Source organism: Micropterus dolomieu, linkage group LG17 (genome assembly GCF_021292245.1).
Source record: "Micropterus dolomieu isolate WLL.071019.BEF.003 ecotype Adirondacks linkage group LG17, ASM2129224v1, whole genome shotgun sequence".
In the NCBI taxonomy this organism is placed as follows: domain Eukaryota; kingdom Metazoa; phylum Chordata; class Actinopteri; order Centrarchiformes; family Centrarchidae; genus Micropterus; species Micropterus dolomieu.
The window spans coordinates 37,423,471-37,439,056 of NC_060166.1; the positions used below are offsets into that span (position 1 = coordinate 37,423,471).

At 44.5% G+C, this 15,586-nt stretch overlaps 1 protein-coding gene across 5 annotated transcripts in view; it reads right to left on the reverse strand.

The window, feature by feature from the left end:
- wdr62 (WD repeat domain 62) overlaps positions 1-13,658 on the reverse strand; it is a 29,848-nt gene extending 16,190 nt beyond the window's left edge. For 3 of the 5 annotated variants that reach the window (XM_046073679.1, XM_046073682.1, XM_046073677.1), the window contains exons 1-18: positions 13,291-13,657; positions 11,975-12,066; positions 11,752-11,814; positions 11,314-11,371; positions 10,963-11,130; positions 8,393-8,530; positions 8,121-8,303; positions 7,827-7,987; positions 7,547-7,736; positions 7,271-7,402; positions 4,579-4,742; positions 4,383-4,474; positions 3,933-4,058; positions 1,503-1,573; positions 1,288-1,409; positions 1,112-1,187; positions 794-905; positions 462-525 (exon numbers count right to left, since the gene is read on the reverse strand). In XM_046073679.1, the coding sequence (XP_045929635.1) occupies positions 462-525; positions 794-905; positions 1,112-1,187; positions 1,288-1,409; positions 1,503-1,573; positions 3,933-4,058; positions 4,383-4,474; positions 4,579-4,742; positions 7,271-7,402; positions 7,547-7,736; positions 7,827-7,987; positions 8,121-8,303; positions 8,393-8,530; positions 10,963-11,130; positions 11,314-11,371; positions 11,752-11,814; positions 11,975-12,066; positions 13,291-13,404 (2,126 nt within the window). In that variant the 5' untranslated portion in view covers positions 13,405-13,657. Of the gene's footprint in view, positions 1-461; positions 526-793; positions 906-1,111; positions 1,188-1,287; positions 1,410-1,502; positions 1,574-3,932; positions 4,059-4,382; positions 4,475-4,578; positions 4,743-7,270; positions 7,403-7,546; positions 7,737-7,826; positions 7,988-8,120; positions 8,304-8,392; positions 8,531-10,962; positions 11,131-11,313; positions 11,372-11,751; positions 11,815-11,974; positions 12,067-13,290 lie in introns of all 5 variants that reach the window. The other 2 variants (XM_046073678.1, XM_046073680.1) reach the window with 2 other exon arrangements.
- Between the last annotated feature and the right edge of the window lie 1,928 nt (positions 13,659-15,586).

Sequence of the window (15,586 nt, forward strand, 5' to 3'; positions counted from 1 at the left end):
CGTCTCCCCACCCGGCACCAGTCGAGTCTCGCCGTCTCCCGCGACACCACTCGGGTCTCGCCCGTCTCCCGCGACACCAGTCGAGTCTCGCCCGTCTCCCCCACCCGTCTCTCGCGACACCACTCGGGTCTCGCCCGTCTCCCCACCCGACACCACTCGGGTCTCGCCCGGCACCAGTCGAGTCTCGCCCATCTCCCGCGACACCAGTCGAGTCTCGCCGTCTCCCCCGACACCAGTCGAGTCTCGCCGTCTCCCCCGACACCAGTCGAGTCTCGCCGTCTCCCCGACACCAGTCGAGTCTCGCCGTCTCCCGCGACACCAGTCGAGTCTCGCCGTCTCCCGCGACACCACTCGGGTCTCGCCCGTCTCCCCCACCCGTCTCCCGCGACACCACTCGAGTCTCGCCCGTCTCCCGCGACACCATTCGAGTCTCGCTGTCTCCCACCATCACTAAAGTTTACCTGTCTCCTGATACAGTGATGAGATGTCTGCAGTCCTGACTGAACCTCATACAGGTGACGATCTCTGAGAAAACAAACAGGTAAATTGAACATCTGAACATCTGAACAACGTCTAAAAAGGTCCAAAATTATAAACCTCTCAGTTTGAACCTCTTAATCAAAGACAGATCCTGGGTAAAAAAACAAACCACCAAACAACACTTTCTTCACTCAGGTCATTTTCAACACAAAGTCAAGAGGAGAATCTTTCGACTACAAACCAGTAATTCATATACTCAGACACACATTGCACAGCGCTTTAAAAACTAACAAACATGAAGGGATTTACTCACCAGAGTGTCCAAACAGGGTGGCGACACACTCTCCTGACTCGTAGTCAAAGACGGTGATGTTTTTATCAGAGCAGCTGGTGGCGAAGAACGACCCCGATGGATCCATCTGAACCTGCAGACAACACCAAATATCAGCCAGCCAATCACATCGCAGAATAAGTACTTCAGTCAATATGTAGCTACCAAGTACCAAACTACCCATCAATAATGTGATATAACAAAGCCACTGAGCAGAGCTACAACAACTGTTCACAAGAAGAAGAGCGGTGGATAGAAAGTTTACTCTGACGTAACAATAATCAATTCTCCCGTCCTTACCTTCAGCAGAGCTCCTTCATCACTGGACGAGCCTTTCAAACACTTTTTCAGCTTACCAGTTTCCACGTTGTACACCCTAAAAAAAATAAAAGAAAATAACCAACACTCGTGTTAGAGTCAGTGATCAGCTGATCATTACGAGTTATAAGGCCATCTTTTATCTTTTTCTTTCTGACCTGATGTTTCGGTCCTGACAGGCGATGGCGACGTGCGTCCTCGATGAATCCAGGTCCATGTCGTACAGCGTGGTCTTCTCCACCACGTGGTGACTCCTGGAGAACGACAAACCCATCGGCATCTGGACCACAAGAAACGGGATCGGGATTTAGGGACACCGGGACGGTTTATTTTATCAGTGGGTTACCTGAATAAATCTAATTTTCAGACTGACCCGTTCAGCTGTCTGGAAGTAGATGCTTTTGTCGGCCCCGCAGCTCACCATTCGGACCTCAGGACTCTCACCTGGAACACAGGTAACACCGTTTCTGTCGGTACAACATTTCAGCGCACTGGTGAAACGGCTGCTGCTGTCGTGCTGTTGCCGTGGCGACATAAGTTTGGTTTTACGGTGGACGGACGGTAACATCACGGAGTTGTTGTTTTCTTTAGCTTGAAATAATCCCAGACTTTGGACACTTTCTTCTTCGTCCCTCGCCGTTTTCTCCCTCTTCCTCCACTTTGAAAAACAGCGGCGTCATAATCACGTCGTGTTCACAGCGTAAGCGCCGTGTGCGACAGTAATAAATGTCCGTGCGAAACACTGTGCTGTATAGTTTAAACGAAACATCGATGCAAAGAATTTGTGTCACATCGTTTCAGCCCTAGTAGCCTCTGCGTAGCCCCGTGCCTTCGCCTTCGATTCGACGCAGAAGTATAAATTACACTTAAATCCAACTCAAGGTCCACTAACAGCTGGCAGTCAAATCATACATCTGTTGGGGCGGCAGTAGCTCAGTCCGTAAGGATTAGGCTTCAAATCCAGCTCGGACCAGAGTTGCGGAGCGTGGACTGGTGGCTGGAGGGGAGTCAGTTCACCTCCTGGGTACTGAGGAAGGAGGCCTTGAGGAAGCACCTGAACCCCCAACTGCTTGGGGCGCCGCACTGAGTGGCAGCCCCCCTAACTCTGACATCTTTCCGTGTGTTGCTATGGGTCCTGTTTGTGCATGTGTGTGCGTAAATACTAACAACAACAACAACAGAGTGAAAACATTGAATTTCCCCTCACGGGATTAATAAAGTATATCTTCTTCTTTCAACCAGTGATGTATATTTATCTAAATAAAACTATATAGTAAAACTTTTAGTTAGGGATGGTTTTTCTTTATTTTATGAGAAGGCTTATAGTTTGGGTATTTTATGAATTTTTATACATTTTAATTGTCTATTTTATTGTATTTATTATTAGTTTTATAATAGTGTATTTTATTTTATGTTGTTTTTTAATGTGTGTATCTTAAGTGTTGTCAGCCTTTTTTATCCAATTCTGTTTTCTGTAAAGTGCACTGGGAACACACAGCTGGTGATTTTACACTTTAAATAAATTTGACTATATAAATAAAACTTTTATACAACACACCGTTAGTTTTCATTTATATACAGCGTAAAACTTTTAATAGCCCTGGCTTTTATTTTCTAAAATCACTGAATTGAAACTGCCTATATTTGGGACAGACCTTTAATTCCTTTTGAACGGACATATTGATCATACCTTTAAACATTAATATTTTTATTAATGATCTAAGCAGTTTAGAAGCAGCTTAGAAGCAGCTAAAGCGGCGGCCCGGCGAGGTTTAAGAGGTTTTATACATCCAGAGAACTTCTATAAAAACCTGACCAGGCTTTTAACGGGGACCTGCGTTTATTTGTCAAAATGTGTTCCCACAGCACGCCAGGAAACGGGGCAGGAGGCTGTTTGGGACTCTGCTATTAATTAAAGTTTTACAGTATGTACATATAAGGAGCCCAACGCTGGATAGATGCAGTTAAACTAATGTGGCAGCAACGAATATTAGATTTACACTGCACCAAAGTTATTCTATCTTTAAACTCTACAGAGATATCAGAGCCAAACAGCTGCTGAAATAAGACTTTTCTCCACAGGGCGCTGATTGAAAGCTCATCTTAGGATCCTCACATCTCCCAACGTCGGAGCAAATTTCAACAGGCGTCATCTGGATAAACTGACCACGTATTCAAAATATAAACGTTTACTTTCTCTTCTGGAAAATGTAAAAACTTTGTTTAGAGATACAGAAACAGCTGCGAGTATGACTCAAATTCTCCCTCCCCCTCAAAAATAGAACGAAGAACGACCTAAAGCGTACAGAAGGACACAAAGTCCTGGAAACCCTGATCATAACAACATCCAGTCGGTCTCGCTTACATAAAGAGAGAGAAGCAACTGAGGCTGCAGAAATCCACAGAAGGGGAGTTTGGGCCGACATTCCCGCAGAGTTCCTGTTCTGAAGCCAAAGGCTGGTCACAGCGAATGCTTGAACCTTTTCTGAAGATTTTAAACGCAGGACTTTTACTTGTAATTAGGGATGTCACTGAAAACAAACTCCTGCTACAGTAACAGAAGCGCTGCACAGACATTCAGCTCTTAAGTGCTGCAAACTGCATCGTCACCTTTGGAGATTTCCAGTTGATTAAACTGTGAAACATCTGCCTGAATTAGCTCTCCAACAGAACCGGGAGAAATCCTGGCTTTGACATGGAGCTGTTGAGGGAAACAGCCGTAACTCTATTCTGAACTAAGAAACCAAACCAGCACTGCAGGCGTCTCCAGAGGGAATCCTGTCAACCATGAATCTGACTTTACCTGTGAACTTGACGGCAGTGATGGAGGCAGAGTGGTCGTTCAGAGTCTGTTCCAGACTGTAGTTCTGCTCCAGGTTGAAGATGTGGATTAGTCGATCCCTGCTGGCCGACGCCAACAGCTTCACGCCTGAAACAACAACAAAAAAAACAAAGTCATTATTCAGGTGTCACATCTGCAGCGACAAACAAATGCCCCAACAGTCAGGTCTGATGTGACTGTGAGGAGGATAAAGAGCACGAGGACGTTCCTAAATGTCACATTTTACTTTGAATGATTGAATAAGTAATGTTGCTTCTGTTTTGGTTAACCAATCATTTGTTAACATGTGGTATCGGCTGCAGCAGTACAGTCAGGCCACTCCAAATCTACTTAATGCTCATCTGAGCTCGTTCACGGCGTCTGATTTACAAGACTGCCGTCGTGGCTTTGACCCGTGACCCCAGGTCTTACCTGTGGATATGGGGGAGAACTCCAGACACAACACCTCCGAGTCATGAGCCTCAATCTTCACCAGCTCATCCAGAAACTCTAAACCAAAGATTCTGAACACACAGAAACAGAAACGAGGAAAGCGATTAAACTCGAGTTGTATGTGAACACAGCGCAAGGTTCAGAAAGTTCAAACGTGCATGTCCACGTCTCTTACCGCAGGTTTCCACAGCGGTCTCCTGCTGCCAGGTGTTGTCCATCAGGACTGATACCCAGCACTCTGATCCCAGCCTTCCCATCAGCCCCTGCGGCCTCCCCCCTCTCCCCCTCTGCCTGCAGGTGCTCCGTGTTCTCCCCCACATACAAAATCCTCAGCAGGTCCTGAAAAAAAAAAAAAAAAAACAGGACGTGGTTTATGACAACAGACCTGAACTCCAACACCAGCCGCGATTCGTCGACATACGTGGATGATACGGCCAGATATGTTATCACAATAAAAAGTTCCACATATGCACGAGGAAAATTAAGTAAACGCTTTTTTCAGTCCTTTTTCCTCAATAAAAAAAACCATCTTAATAAAAAAAATGAAGCCCTAACTCCTGTATGATTCACGTGAATAAAGCCAAACATTTATAGAACATTTGTTATTGAAAGAAAATAGATTTTGATAATTAGTGTTATCGTTTTATTGTCCAGCACTAAATACTGGGATTCCCCGGATAACATGCAGCTACCAGACCTCTAAAGTTTGGTAGTATTTTAGACTCAACGACGCTCTGCTCCGTGAGCTTCACTACAGCACAGCTGCTGTCCACAGATGAGTGAAGCGAAAATATCCGTTGCCTGCCAACCAATGTGCAAGTGACACGCTGTTTCTTTGAGTTTGTTACTTTTTGCGTTACCAAAATGCTGGATGGTTGTTGTGCCACTAATTGAGGAGGAGACGAGCCTGAGCTGTGTGAGGCGAGGGACTCCTCACAAGGTAAAAAAAAAAAATACCACAGTAAACGCAGGAACACCAGCATGCAGGCTGTGGCTTTTCTCCAGACATGTGCAGGCTGTTACTTCGATCATCTCAGAGGCAGATCATCACCGGCGCCGTGCCTTTCATTCAGCGCACATATGGGCTCAATACTCCCAAAAAAAGCGGCTACAGACAGACAGGAACAACAGACAGAGCTGGAAACTCAGGGAAACTCCCACTGCAACGTTCCAGTAATAGTTTTATCAGCTGCAGGTTGAACTAATCCAAGCTCGTTACATGATCACGGTACATTTACTGCATTTAGCTGACGTGCTACATCGTTAGCTCACCGGCTGCTTTTCAGTAACCATCTTTACTATCTGTGAATCTGGCTCAGCACTGTCAGCACAGCTACATGTACTGCATGATAATTGAAAGGTCAGTGAGCTGGACTGAATATTAGAACGAGATTGTGTCACACTTTATAATAAGACCGCAGTAAGTAACTTTACTGTAAGTAGTGATAGTGGATGGCTCTCTGTTGTATATTATGTGGGTCACGTTAGTTACAGCGACAGAGAGGTGGAGAAGCTGTGTACCTGAGTATCGGTAAAACCACAATAAACATAAACTGAACGTTATGAAGCAAACAGCGGCAGGTCGAGCTACTGTAGCGTTAGCTGGCTGCATCACTATAGGCTAACGTTAGTAAACAAATCGCTCCACATTTGCTTTTCACCATTGCATCCTTTCAGGTTAAATCAACAGTGGTACACAGGATAGTAACACTGGTCGCGTTAGTTGGTGAAGTAATGTGGAAAGTGAAATAACTTTGCACCTGCTCAGCGTTAGCCGATGAGCTAACGTGACTTTCTCTGTGTTTCTGCAGCTTTACTAATGCTCACTTTGTTCTAACTCGACATCACCTGAACCTTTATTGTAGTTTTGGATCCTTACGTGGAGCCTGTGTTTTGCTGGGAGCCGGTTGTTTTAAGCTGTTAGTGGACTGCATGTCGTGAGCTGCCGTGTTGTCGCTGTAGTCTGAGAGGCTCGGGAGCGCACAGGGCTGAATCCCACCCGGAGACCTCACATTAAAAGCAGAATAGTGGCTGATGGAAGCAACGGAGGAAACAGGCGTGTGCTTCATTTCTAAGTGAGTTTTTTTACATATAGTCCCTTTAATGGTAGAAATGCGGCAGCAGGTGCTGTAACGTTATATGGATCAGATGTGCCCGACACTCGCAGTTTGTGTTCAGATCTTTCTTTTTCTTAAGTTGAAATGTGATCCAAATTAAATTTGACTGCTTTTCCGGCGTCTCTACGGGGGAGTGGCGGTGTGAGCCGCTATGATGGTCTGTTCTTTTGCCCTCCAGGTCACCGCGCATGTCTCGTGACTGAAAACTATGAATAGCTGTCTGCATTCATGTGTTAGCAAACATTTAATTTCAAGCAAAAATTTAAAAAAAAACGTATAACTTATAGTGTGTTCAAATGTGTACCAGCAGCAGGTACAGCGATTCTGACTGTTGGGTCGAGCGTTATCTTTCAGAGAAGTCCAAAAACATTTACTTAAAATGGTTAAACAACCGCATTCAATTTACTTACTTTATATCCTATAGGACAGGAATTGTAGGTGAATTTTACAGGAACGGTAGGAGGTTAACTTCCACATTCACACACCGCAAATGTTCTGGATTGTGCGTTTACCTTCTTCCTGTCTGTCTAATCTTACAGTTTGCGCTTGGTTTGTAAATTCTGACGCTCTGCTGCCAGACGGTTTGTCTTTATTTGCGATTGGTCATCTGCTGCAAACGTGTGAGCGGGCTCGTGGCTGAGTCGACCGCTGATCGATCGTTAGTGAAGCCGGATAACGGACACATATTCTGGGTATGTTGAACTTGATTCGATTGACCCGGTACATGTGTCTACCCGGACATGGTCTTACGTTGCTGTAGAGGTTTCTGTGCCCGGTGGGGGGGTCCGTGTGCCACAGTCTGATGGTGTTATCTGACGAACAGGTGAGGAAGGAGGACGGCGGCAGACAAGCCTGAGACGCATCTGACAGCTCCGGGTACACCTGAGGAGAAAAATACACCTGTGCTCGTACCAGTATCTACCAACAATGTCTTCACGTGTTACAGTTAGACCGGCCAAAGTCTAACTTCTGGCGGTGCTGGAAGTATTTCAAGTAGTACTGGAAGTATTTCTGGTGTGGACTTACTTCGACGCTCCACACACAGCTGCTGTGGTACAGCGCAGAGTACAGCTTCCCCACGTTCCTCACGTCTTTCACGTCCCACACATACACACTGTGGTCGTTGTACACACAGGTCAGGAGTCTGGCAGCGGGGTCAAAGGTCAGGGCCAGCGTGTCGGGGTACTGAGCACCTGGACTGGCAGGTGACAGGCTGCTGCAGGAAACAGATGCACGGTTAGTAATCAGAGTGTTTACCGGGTGTTTTCTCAGCTTCACCATCCCAGTGTGTTTGCGGTATTTGTACCCGTGCTGTACGCTCTGCGTGAGGTCGACGCCCAGTCGGTGTGGTCGCTGCAGCGTGGTGATGTACTGCAGGTTGGATGGACTGAACACTCTGACGACGCCGTCGGCACAACCACAGAAGATAAAGTCTGCGCTGACCGCCAGAGAGCTCGCCGACGACGTCTGTCAACAACAAGATTACTTTACTTGTTTATTTCAGATCGACATATTGTAAAAACAAGGAGCTCTTATTTTGAAAATCAACGTGCAGGTGTTTCTTTCTGAACAGGTGGGATGTCCCGTGTTCCTCCCTGACCTTGAGGTTGACCCAGGCCTCCAGCTGTCGGCTGCTGTTGAACAGACACAGCAGGCCTGAGCTGGTGATGCAGTAGGTGCTGGACGCCATGGGGCCACGCCCACACGCAACCCCGCTGAACACATTGTTCTTGTGGTCGCCTAGCAAGCCCGACCGACCAATCAGAGGCACCGTGCTGTTCACCTGGATACAGGGAGAATATAAAACAACCCGTCAGTTCGAGACTACTACAAAACGAGCTGTGATTGGCTGATTGGAGGTCAGGATGGTACCCGGCGTTCTTTGGAGGCGTCCAGGTACCAGAACTTGACGTGTCTGTTTCCTGCGGTGACGAAGTAGCTGTTGTCCCGAGAGAAGGAGACGGCCGACACTCTGCTGGACACTTTGTTGGAGGCGATGACCGAACCTTTCTGCTCACAGACAAAGACAGCAGGAGGGGGGGTGCGTGGGGCAACGGGTCAGGTGTTACTGCAGGGTTTCTGCACCTCGGCAAATTCAAGACTTTTTAGGACCATTAAGAATTAAATTTAAGACCAAAACAAGAAATCACTAGCAGAGTCAATAAATGTATTCAAATGCTGAACAGTGCTGAACACAGGCTAGATGCATTGGCACGGAGCTGCTGAAGCCAACAGCCGCGAAACTAACTTGACAATAATCTTTTCTATTCGACGAGTCGAGCGGAGCTTTCGCTGCAGTACCAAAGAATCCATGCTTGTAAAATATCCACCGTGTCCGCGTCTGCCCGGGCAGCCCGTCCAAGTTAAGTACATATCTGGGAAACTGAATTGTCATTTAGCAGCATCCTAGTTTAATACAGGTTTCTTATTTCCTACAAGGTTGACGTACTGCCGGGGTCGGAGGGTACGATACGATACATGCAGGGCTCAACGTTAAACTTTTTTGCAACTGGCCGTCTTTCCAAAAGTTATTTATCAGTGTTACAACAAAATCAAAGACTTATAAGTTAAGTTTTACTGTTATCCGTTATTAAATACATCCTGGGTATTAAAAAAACTAAACTAAAATGTAATCAGTTAAAATTATAAAAAAGAAAAACGATTAACTTTTAAAACAAAACATACTAAAAGATTCAAACATGACGTTCTCTCCTGCTGACAGCCCTTTAATAAAAATAATGTACACAGCAGCGGATACGAGTCGCCTCTATCCTGACTGACAGGTCAGCTTGTAGCCCCGCCCTCCCCTGCTTCCTGGTCTCTGTTCCTCTAAATGGGACCATAATTTACACACAGACCGCTGCAGCACCTTATCTGTCGTTACATTCAAACGCTTTAACTTAAATCAAGGGACAGCTTTTGACAAGCACTCGTCACGTAACCACAACTCTGGATTGGACAACGATGCACCAACAGCTGCAGGATGTTGAGTTGCTACTTAAATACTAATGTACTAATGTCTATGAATGCAAAATGCTCATGGAAAAGTTCTCTTTATTTATTCACAACAGCTCAATTCTGCAGCACATATTTTTCAGTCTGTAAGTTAGAAATACAAAGCAACTCTGGAAAATTATTATAAAAACATAAAAAAGGCACATAAAAATGCCAATTCACTGAATTTTTTTTGATGAAAATTCAAATTGCTGTGTGACACCTGAGTCACATTATATTAATAACTGCTCAGTGACAGTGTTGTGCTGCCATTTCTCCACCTAGTGGTAGCGGTGTTTTTAGGCCACTGGGAATTTTGAGTTTTGACCCTTTGAGGTTGCTGTAGCTGGTCTAGACAGTGAAGTTAGCAGCTCTTTCGTTATTTCACACAGAGCTCAGGAAACATATGTACTTTTTGCCCAGTATGTCACTCAGGATGTTCAGCATGTGAAGCAAAATGTTTATGTTGAGATGCTAATGTTCATTAGCACATGGAGATTCCCATCATATATTAGCACTGAGCTAAACTTCAAAGTGCGATTTTTTCTCTCTCGATATGATGGGCTGGAGTATCGCTACAGTTTCATGGAAAAATGTATAACCATAACTTCTGCATCGATTTTTTTGCCACACCCCTACTGCAGAGGGGAGAATTTGTTTTCTTGCTCTAGAGCTGAAAATGTTGCTTCCCTTCACTTTACTCAGCAGTTTGCCGCCAAGACACAGGAATTTCGATGCAAGTCTCGAGGAGCTCATTTAGTTTTCCTGCTAACTTTAGGCAACCTGCCTGCAGCAGCCACTCGGCTTCATTACTTTATATTTCAGGCTTGTGGAACACCTCTGCCCGGCAGCTCTCTCTCTCTCTCTCCACTTCACATGCCTGTGGATACATAGCTTTATTTTTCCTCTAGGAAAATAAATAGAGTTTGTCTCCAGTAAAAAAAAAAAAGGGCCTAACCCTTGGTAAAGAAAATCGGGATCCTGGTCTTGACGGTCCTTCGCTGTTATTATTTTGGTTGGTATCTGGTGCGTCTTCTAAACAACGAAGTGAGTTTGCTGACGTGGCAGCGTTTTGTGGAAAACGGCGACGAGAGGACAGATTTGCAGAAAAGATTGGTCAAAATAACAAGTCTATATTTAATAGCTGCGATCGCGACATCCTGGACGGACCGCTTTAGGTGGAGTCTCCACTGTGTTTACATACCGGACAAACCAGTCTATGTGACGACCGAACAGGAAGCAGCCAGTCCCCTGCTGCGACCGTACGCCAGAAAATACTGATAAATAAGGTCATAATATGGGAGGAGTTACTGCAGCACTACCCCTTCTCAACGTAGCCGTGTTTCTACAACTCACATAGCGCCGACTGGTGGTTTTAGTAGGAAACGACAAGTTGAGTAGTTAGTGAAACCAACTGTGTGTGTGTGTGTGTGTGTGCGCGCGCTCACCCTCCAGTCCCACACGCTAACAGTCATGTCATGTTGGTATCCCACGGAGACGATGTAGCAGCTGTTGGTGGAGAACGCCACACAGGAAACTCCGTATTTGTGAGACTGAACCTCGGCCACCTGACCGCCATCCACCTCCCACACCCGCACACAGGGCATGTGACCGCTCTGAAACACACACACACACACACATATATCTATATCTCTCTCTCTCTATCATGATATATATATATATATATGGATATCTATCTAGAGATATACATCTATCTATCTCTCTCTCTCTCACTATATATATATATCTATCCATCCACAACTTCACCTGCCCTCCCAGGTGTGTAACTCAACTCTTACCTCTCCAGTGACCAGGTACTTTCCATCATGGGAGAAGGCCAGAGCACTGAAGGGTTTTCTGAAACACAAAAATACGACACAGTTAGACACCATCACAGAACCAGAGACACCAGAACATAAGGTTTCAGTGGTTGGAAGATACTTTCAGGTGATTCAGCCGCTCATTAAGGTGTTACGGTTTGGAAACGCATCACAACCTCTGTAACACAGAGTGAGACGTCTTCTCTGTTGATCACATCAAGTCCTTTTCATTCACCAATTAACATTTAATTCACATCAGATCAGTCAGTTGAGCTGATCAGCTTCATAGTGCTGAATCATCCCCTTCAGAGTTTGGATCAAGAAAGCTGTGAAGAACAGATTCTGTCATCTCAACGTATCATCAACGTTTCCATGTGCAGATTCTACTCAAAATAAAAGGCGTAGCGGACGATCTACCTGGACGTGTTGGTGATGTGACTCTGTTTGTTCGTCTTCGGGTGAAGCAGCACGATGACGCACCTGACACACAAACACAGTCATCACGGCAGGGTTCACCTTCATGTTTGTACTGAGCCTGATACAGAAAAGCATGCTGGGAAAATATCAGATACCAGCATCAACTTTAAAATACGGGGCGTCGCCCTTTTCAAACAGGTGAGCCAGAAGAGGCGGGGCTTACCCTGCAGGGTAGGCAATGAGGCCAGAGTTGGGGTCAGAGGTCAAACTGCTGCTGCTGGCTGTGCCGATACCCAAAACTTTCTCCAGACTCACCTGAAACAACACACACACACACACACACACACACACACACACACACACACACACACTCACCAAACTGCATTCAAAAATCTCACAATTTAACAAACTGCCTTCCTCGGCTCTGCGATCATCTCGTCCTCTCTGCCTGTTAGCTCCATGTTAGCTTCGCAGCAGCAACCACCAGTGCACAAACTATACAAGTACTTGAGTCAAAGTACCTGATTTTGAAAATAGTACCAAAAGTAAAAACTACTATTCGTCAGTAAGCAGGACTACCTTAACCAATGACAGAAGCTGCCTCTATAGATAGTTTCAAGAAGCAGCTCAAGACCTACTTTTATGTTTTTAACTGATTAAACACACTTTTATTTATGTTTTTAATTTGATTTTATTGCCCTGTCTGCTACTCTCTCTCTCTTTCTCTAGTTTTAACACCCGTTTTGTGCTTGAGGGGTATGTGCATGCTGCTGTATTGTGTGCTTTATTTACTATTATTAATATATTATTTCCATTTTCTATTTATTGTATTTCACCTATTTAACTAATGTTAAACTGGTTTTCTTGGGGCCCACTGGTAAGTTAGGATCAGGGTGTTTCTGTGTGTAGGTTAGAAATAATACTGTACATTGAATGTACTTTATTTTAGTATCTATCTATCTATCTAAGCTTCAGATTGTTTACCAGGGGTCCCTTTTCACAAATCGGCGTTATTGTACTTTAATGTTTTGTGAATAAAATAACTGGACTATAAATGGTCGCTAGTAGCATCCGTGCTACTACTTTGTTATGTTTTTCCTGTTAAAAGTGTTTTCCCTCTTTATAGACTCGACATGTGTAAAACATTTAGCATTGTTTTCATGGTGTCTGATATTAAATGTGCTGCTTTAAATAAACTTTTACTTTCTGTGGTGTCACAGAGAGACCCGGGCTACAGGTTTCAGCGTAACACCGGTGGCCTGTTATCTAAACATTAGCCTGTTGTTGTGAAAAGTTAGCTTCACGACTAAAAACGTCGCAGTGATTTTAAAATACTTTCACGTTTATTTAAAGCTCAAAACCATCAAAGTCAAAAGTTTTAGTCGTCTGTGTGTATTTTGACATGATGTTAGTTCGGTCACAGTTCGTCTTTAAACTTGTTAGAAACTTTAGCTCTTCAGTAAAACACTTTTTTTGAAAAACTCCGCGGAGCTAACGGGACTGATGCTAACAGTTAGCTCCGTTAGCAGCGGAACGTACCCGGCTGCTGGGCGGCTTCTTGTGCTGGCTCTGCCGGCTCTGCCGGCTCTTCCTCCCGGCTGGTTGTCTCCTCTTCCCGGGGTTGAGTGAGCCGCAGTCCGCTCCCTCTGCCATGATAACTTCTTTTTAAAAGTTATCCAAAGAAAGAAAGAATAAAGTACCCGGCTTCAAAAGGAGCCGTATCGGATAAAACAACTGTATAAACTCCGCGGTGTCTGTCCATAAAAGCCCGCTGATGTGTAAAGCAGGAGCGGGTCAGTTTCTGAGAACTCTCCGCTGGTGGTGATGGAGGACTAGCTTCATGCTAACTGTAGCTAAATGAAACCTGACACTTCTCTGCGGCGGGAGTTTCGTTCAAACGGAGCTCCGCCCACTTCTTCCTCTTCTTCTTCTTCTTTTCGGGCTTAAACGGCAGCTTGCGTCCGCAGTGTTGCATCACTGCCACCTTCCGATGTTCTCTCCTCACTGCAGCTGTGAAACTGCGAGCTGCTTTCATTCCTTAAAACTCGCCAGTCGCTATTTAAAAGCTTCTAGTGCTCATTTATTAGTCACTACTAACTATGTTTTAGTTATAGGCCAGATATATGATGAAATTAGGGAATGTATGAATTATAATTTTGAGCAGTGGTGGGGAAGAAGTATCAAATAACAATAATTTCAGAGAAAGATCATTTTTTTTAATTTAAAATTTAATTAACACCACCACATTAAAGCACACAGCCTGCCAGCCATGTGTCTGGTTTACGATAGATTTTGTTTCTCCAGGAGAAACTTTGTTTAGTTTAAACCTCCAGCAGCGTCACAGACGTGCAACATTAATAACACAAAGGTTATTTAAGTTGACTTCCCGTGAAAGCGGCTTCAGTTTTCATGTCCACTACCTTCTTTGTGTTTATTTAGATTGTGCCTGTAAAGCTTTATTATTCTACTTTAAACCTGCTGCTTGTTGGAAATTCTGCAAATAAAACACGATTCTTATTCAGTTGCTTTTTTATTCTGAAACACAGTCATCTTGGATTTACGCTCAGAGTACAGACGGGTAAACCGGCTGATAGCTGCACTCAGGAGGCCGATACATCAGCTCTAATCTAACAGCATAAATATATATAGTTATACTGTAGAGATTACTGCAGCTGATGTCAGACTGTTGGAGCTTCATCAGCAGAAAGTCTGAGGTAAAATATGCGCATGGCAGCTAGTTAGCTGTAAATGTGAACATATGTGAGCTTCTGACCTCAGACTTTCTGATAGTGAAGCTGCTGCTTGGCTGACGAGTCCGTCCAGAGTCTAAATAACATCTAACTTACAAACCATCAACCATGAAGCGGCGCAGCGACCAAACTTCTCTTAAGGCTCTCCTTAATGTAAATATACATATATATATAAAATTGAACACAATAAAAAATATACCTTATTTTAAATGACAATACATTAAAAAATTCTAGAAATGTACGCTGACACTTTCATACTAATCCTCCTTTTGACATGATGAATAAGAATAAAATAATAATGACAGGCTATTTTGACACGGTGTCTCTCTCTGAATTATTAATGATGCCTATTAAAAAAAAGAAAACCCTGAAAACAAAAACCTGCATTCTGGTGACATTTCCTGTTCTGCCTTTCCTACATTAATTTGTGATGAAAATGTTTTTATTTATGTGAAAGGAAACCTAAAATTCAGGTGGCAGGTGACATTTCAAAATCTATAAATATAACAGAATCTAAGTGTAACGTCCTCCCTGCTGACTCAGCACGCATGCAGCCTGATTTAGTCTTCGCTCCTCTTTTTGTCGTGTTCACAGGGAGAGAGCGGGAAACTCGGCCAAGTAGAAACTGTGTCAAGAAGTTGTTAAAGTTCCTGACTGCTGCTGCACGTTTTGGGTCATTTTATAATCAGCAACACTCACACGCAGCTCACGTCTTTCAGCTCGTTAGGGCGTCTTTTACCGCAGCCCGCTCTCCCTCCCCGACTCGTCGCATATGGACGCGTGGTCGAGACCCATCGGCGTCAGTTTGTAACGCACTGGGGATCCCTGTGGCGTCGCTTTGTGACGGTAAAAGCAGGTATATGATGTTTAACAGGAAAGACTGAGTGAGGAGGTGGATGGAGGACCAGAACCCCGACTTTGAACCAGGAGATCGGGGTTCGTGCGAAACAAAAAGTCGACATTAAATATTTTTATTGAAGTTACGTAAATTGCGTAAGTTCCGCAAGTGACACTGACTGTTAACTGACGTACGTAGTTATTTTAACCCAAACCAGGATCTTTTCCGAACCTCAATCAAGTAGTTT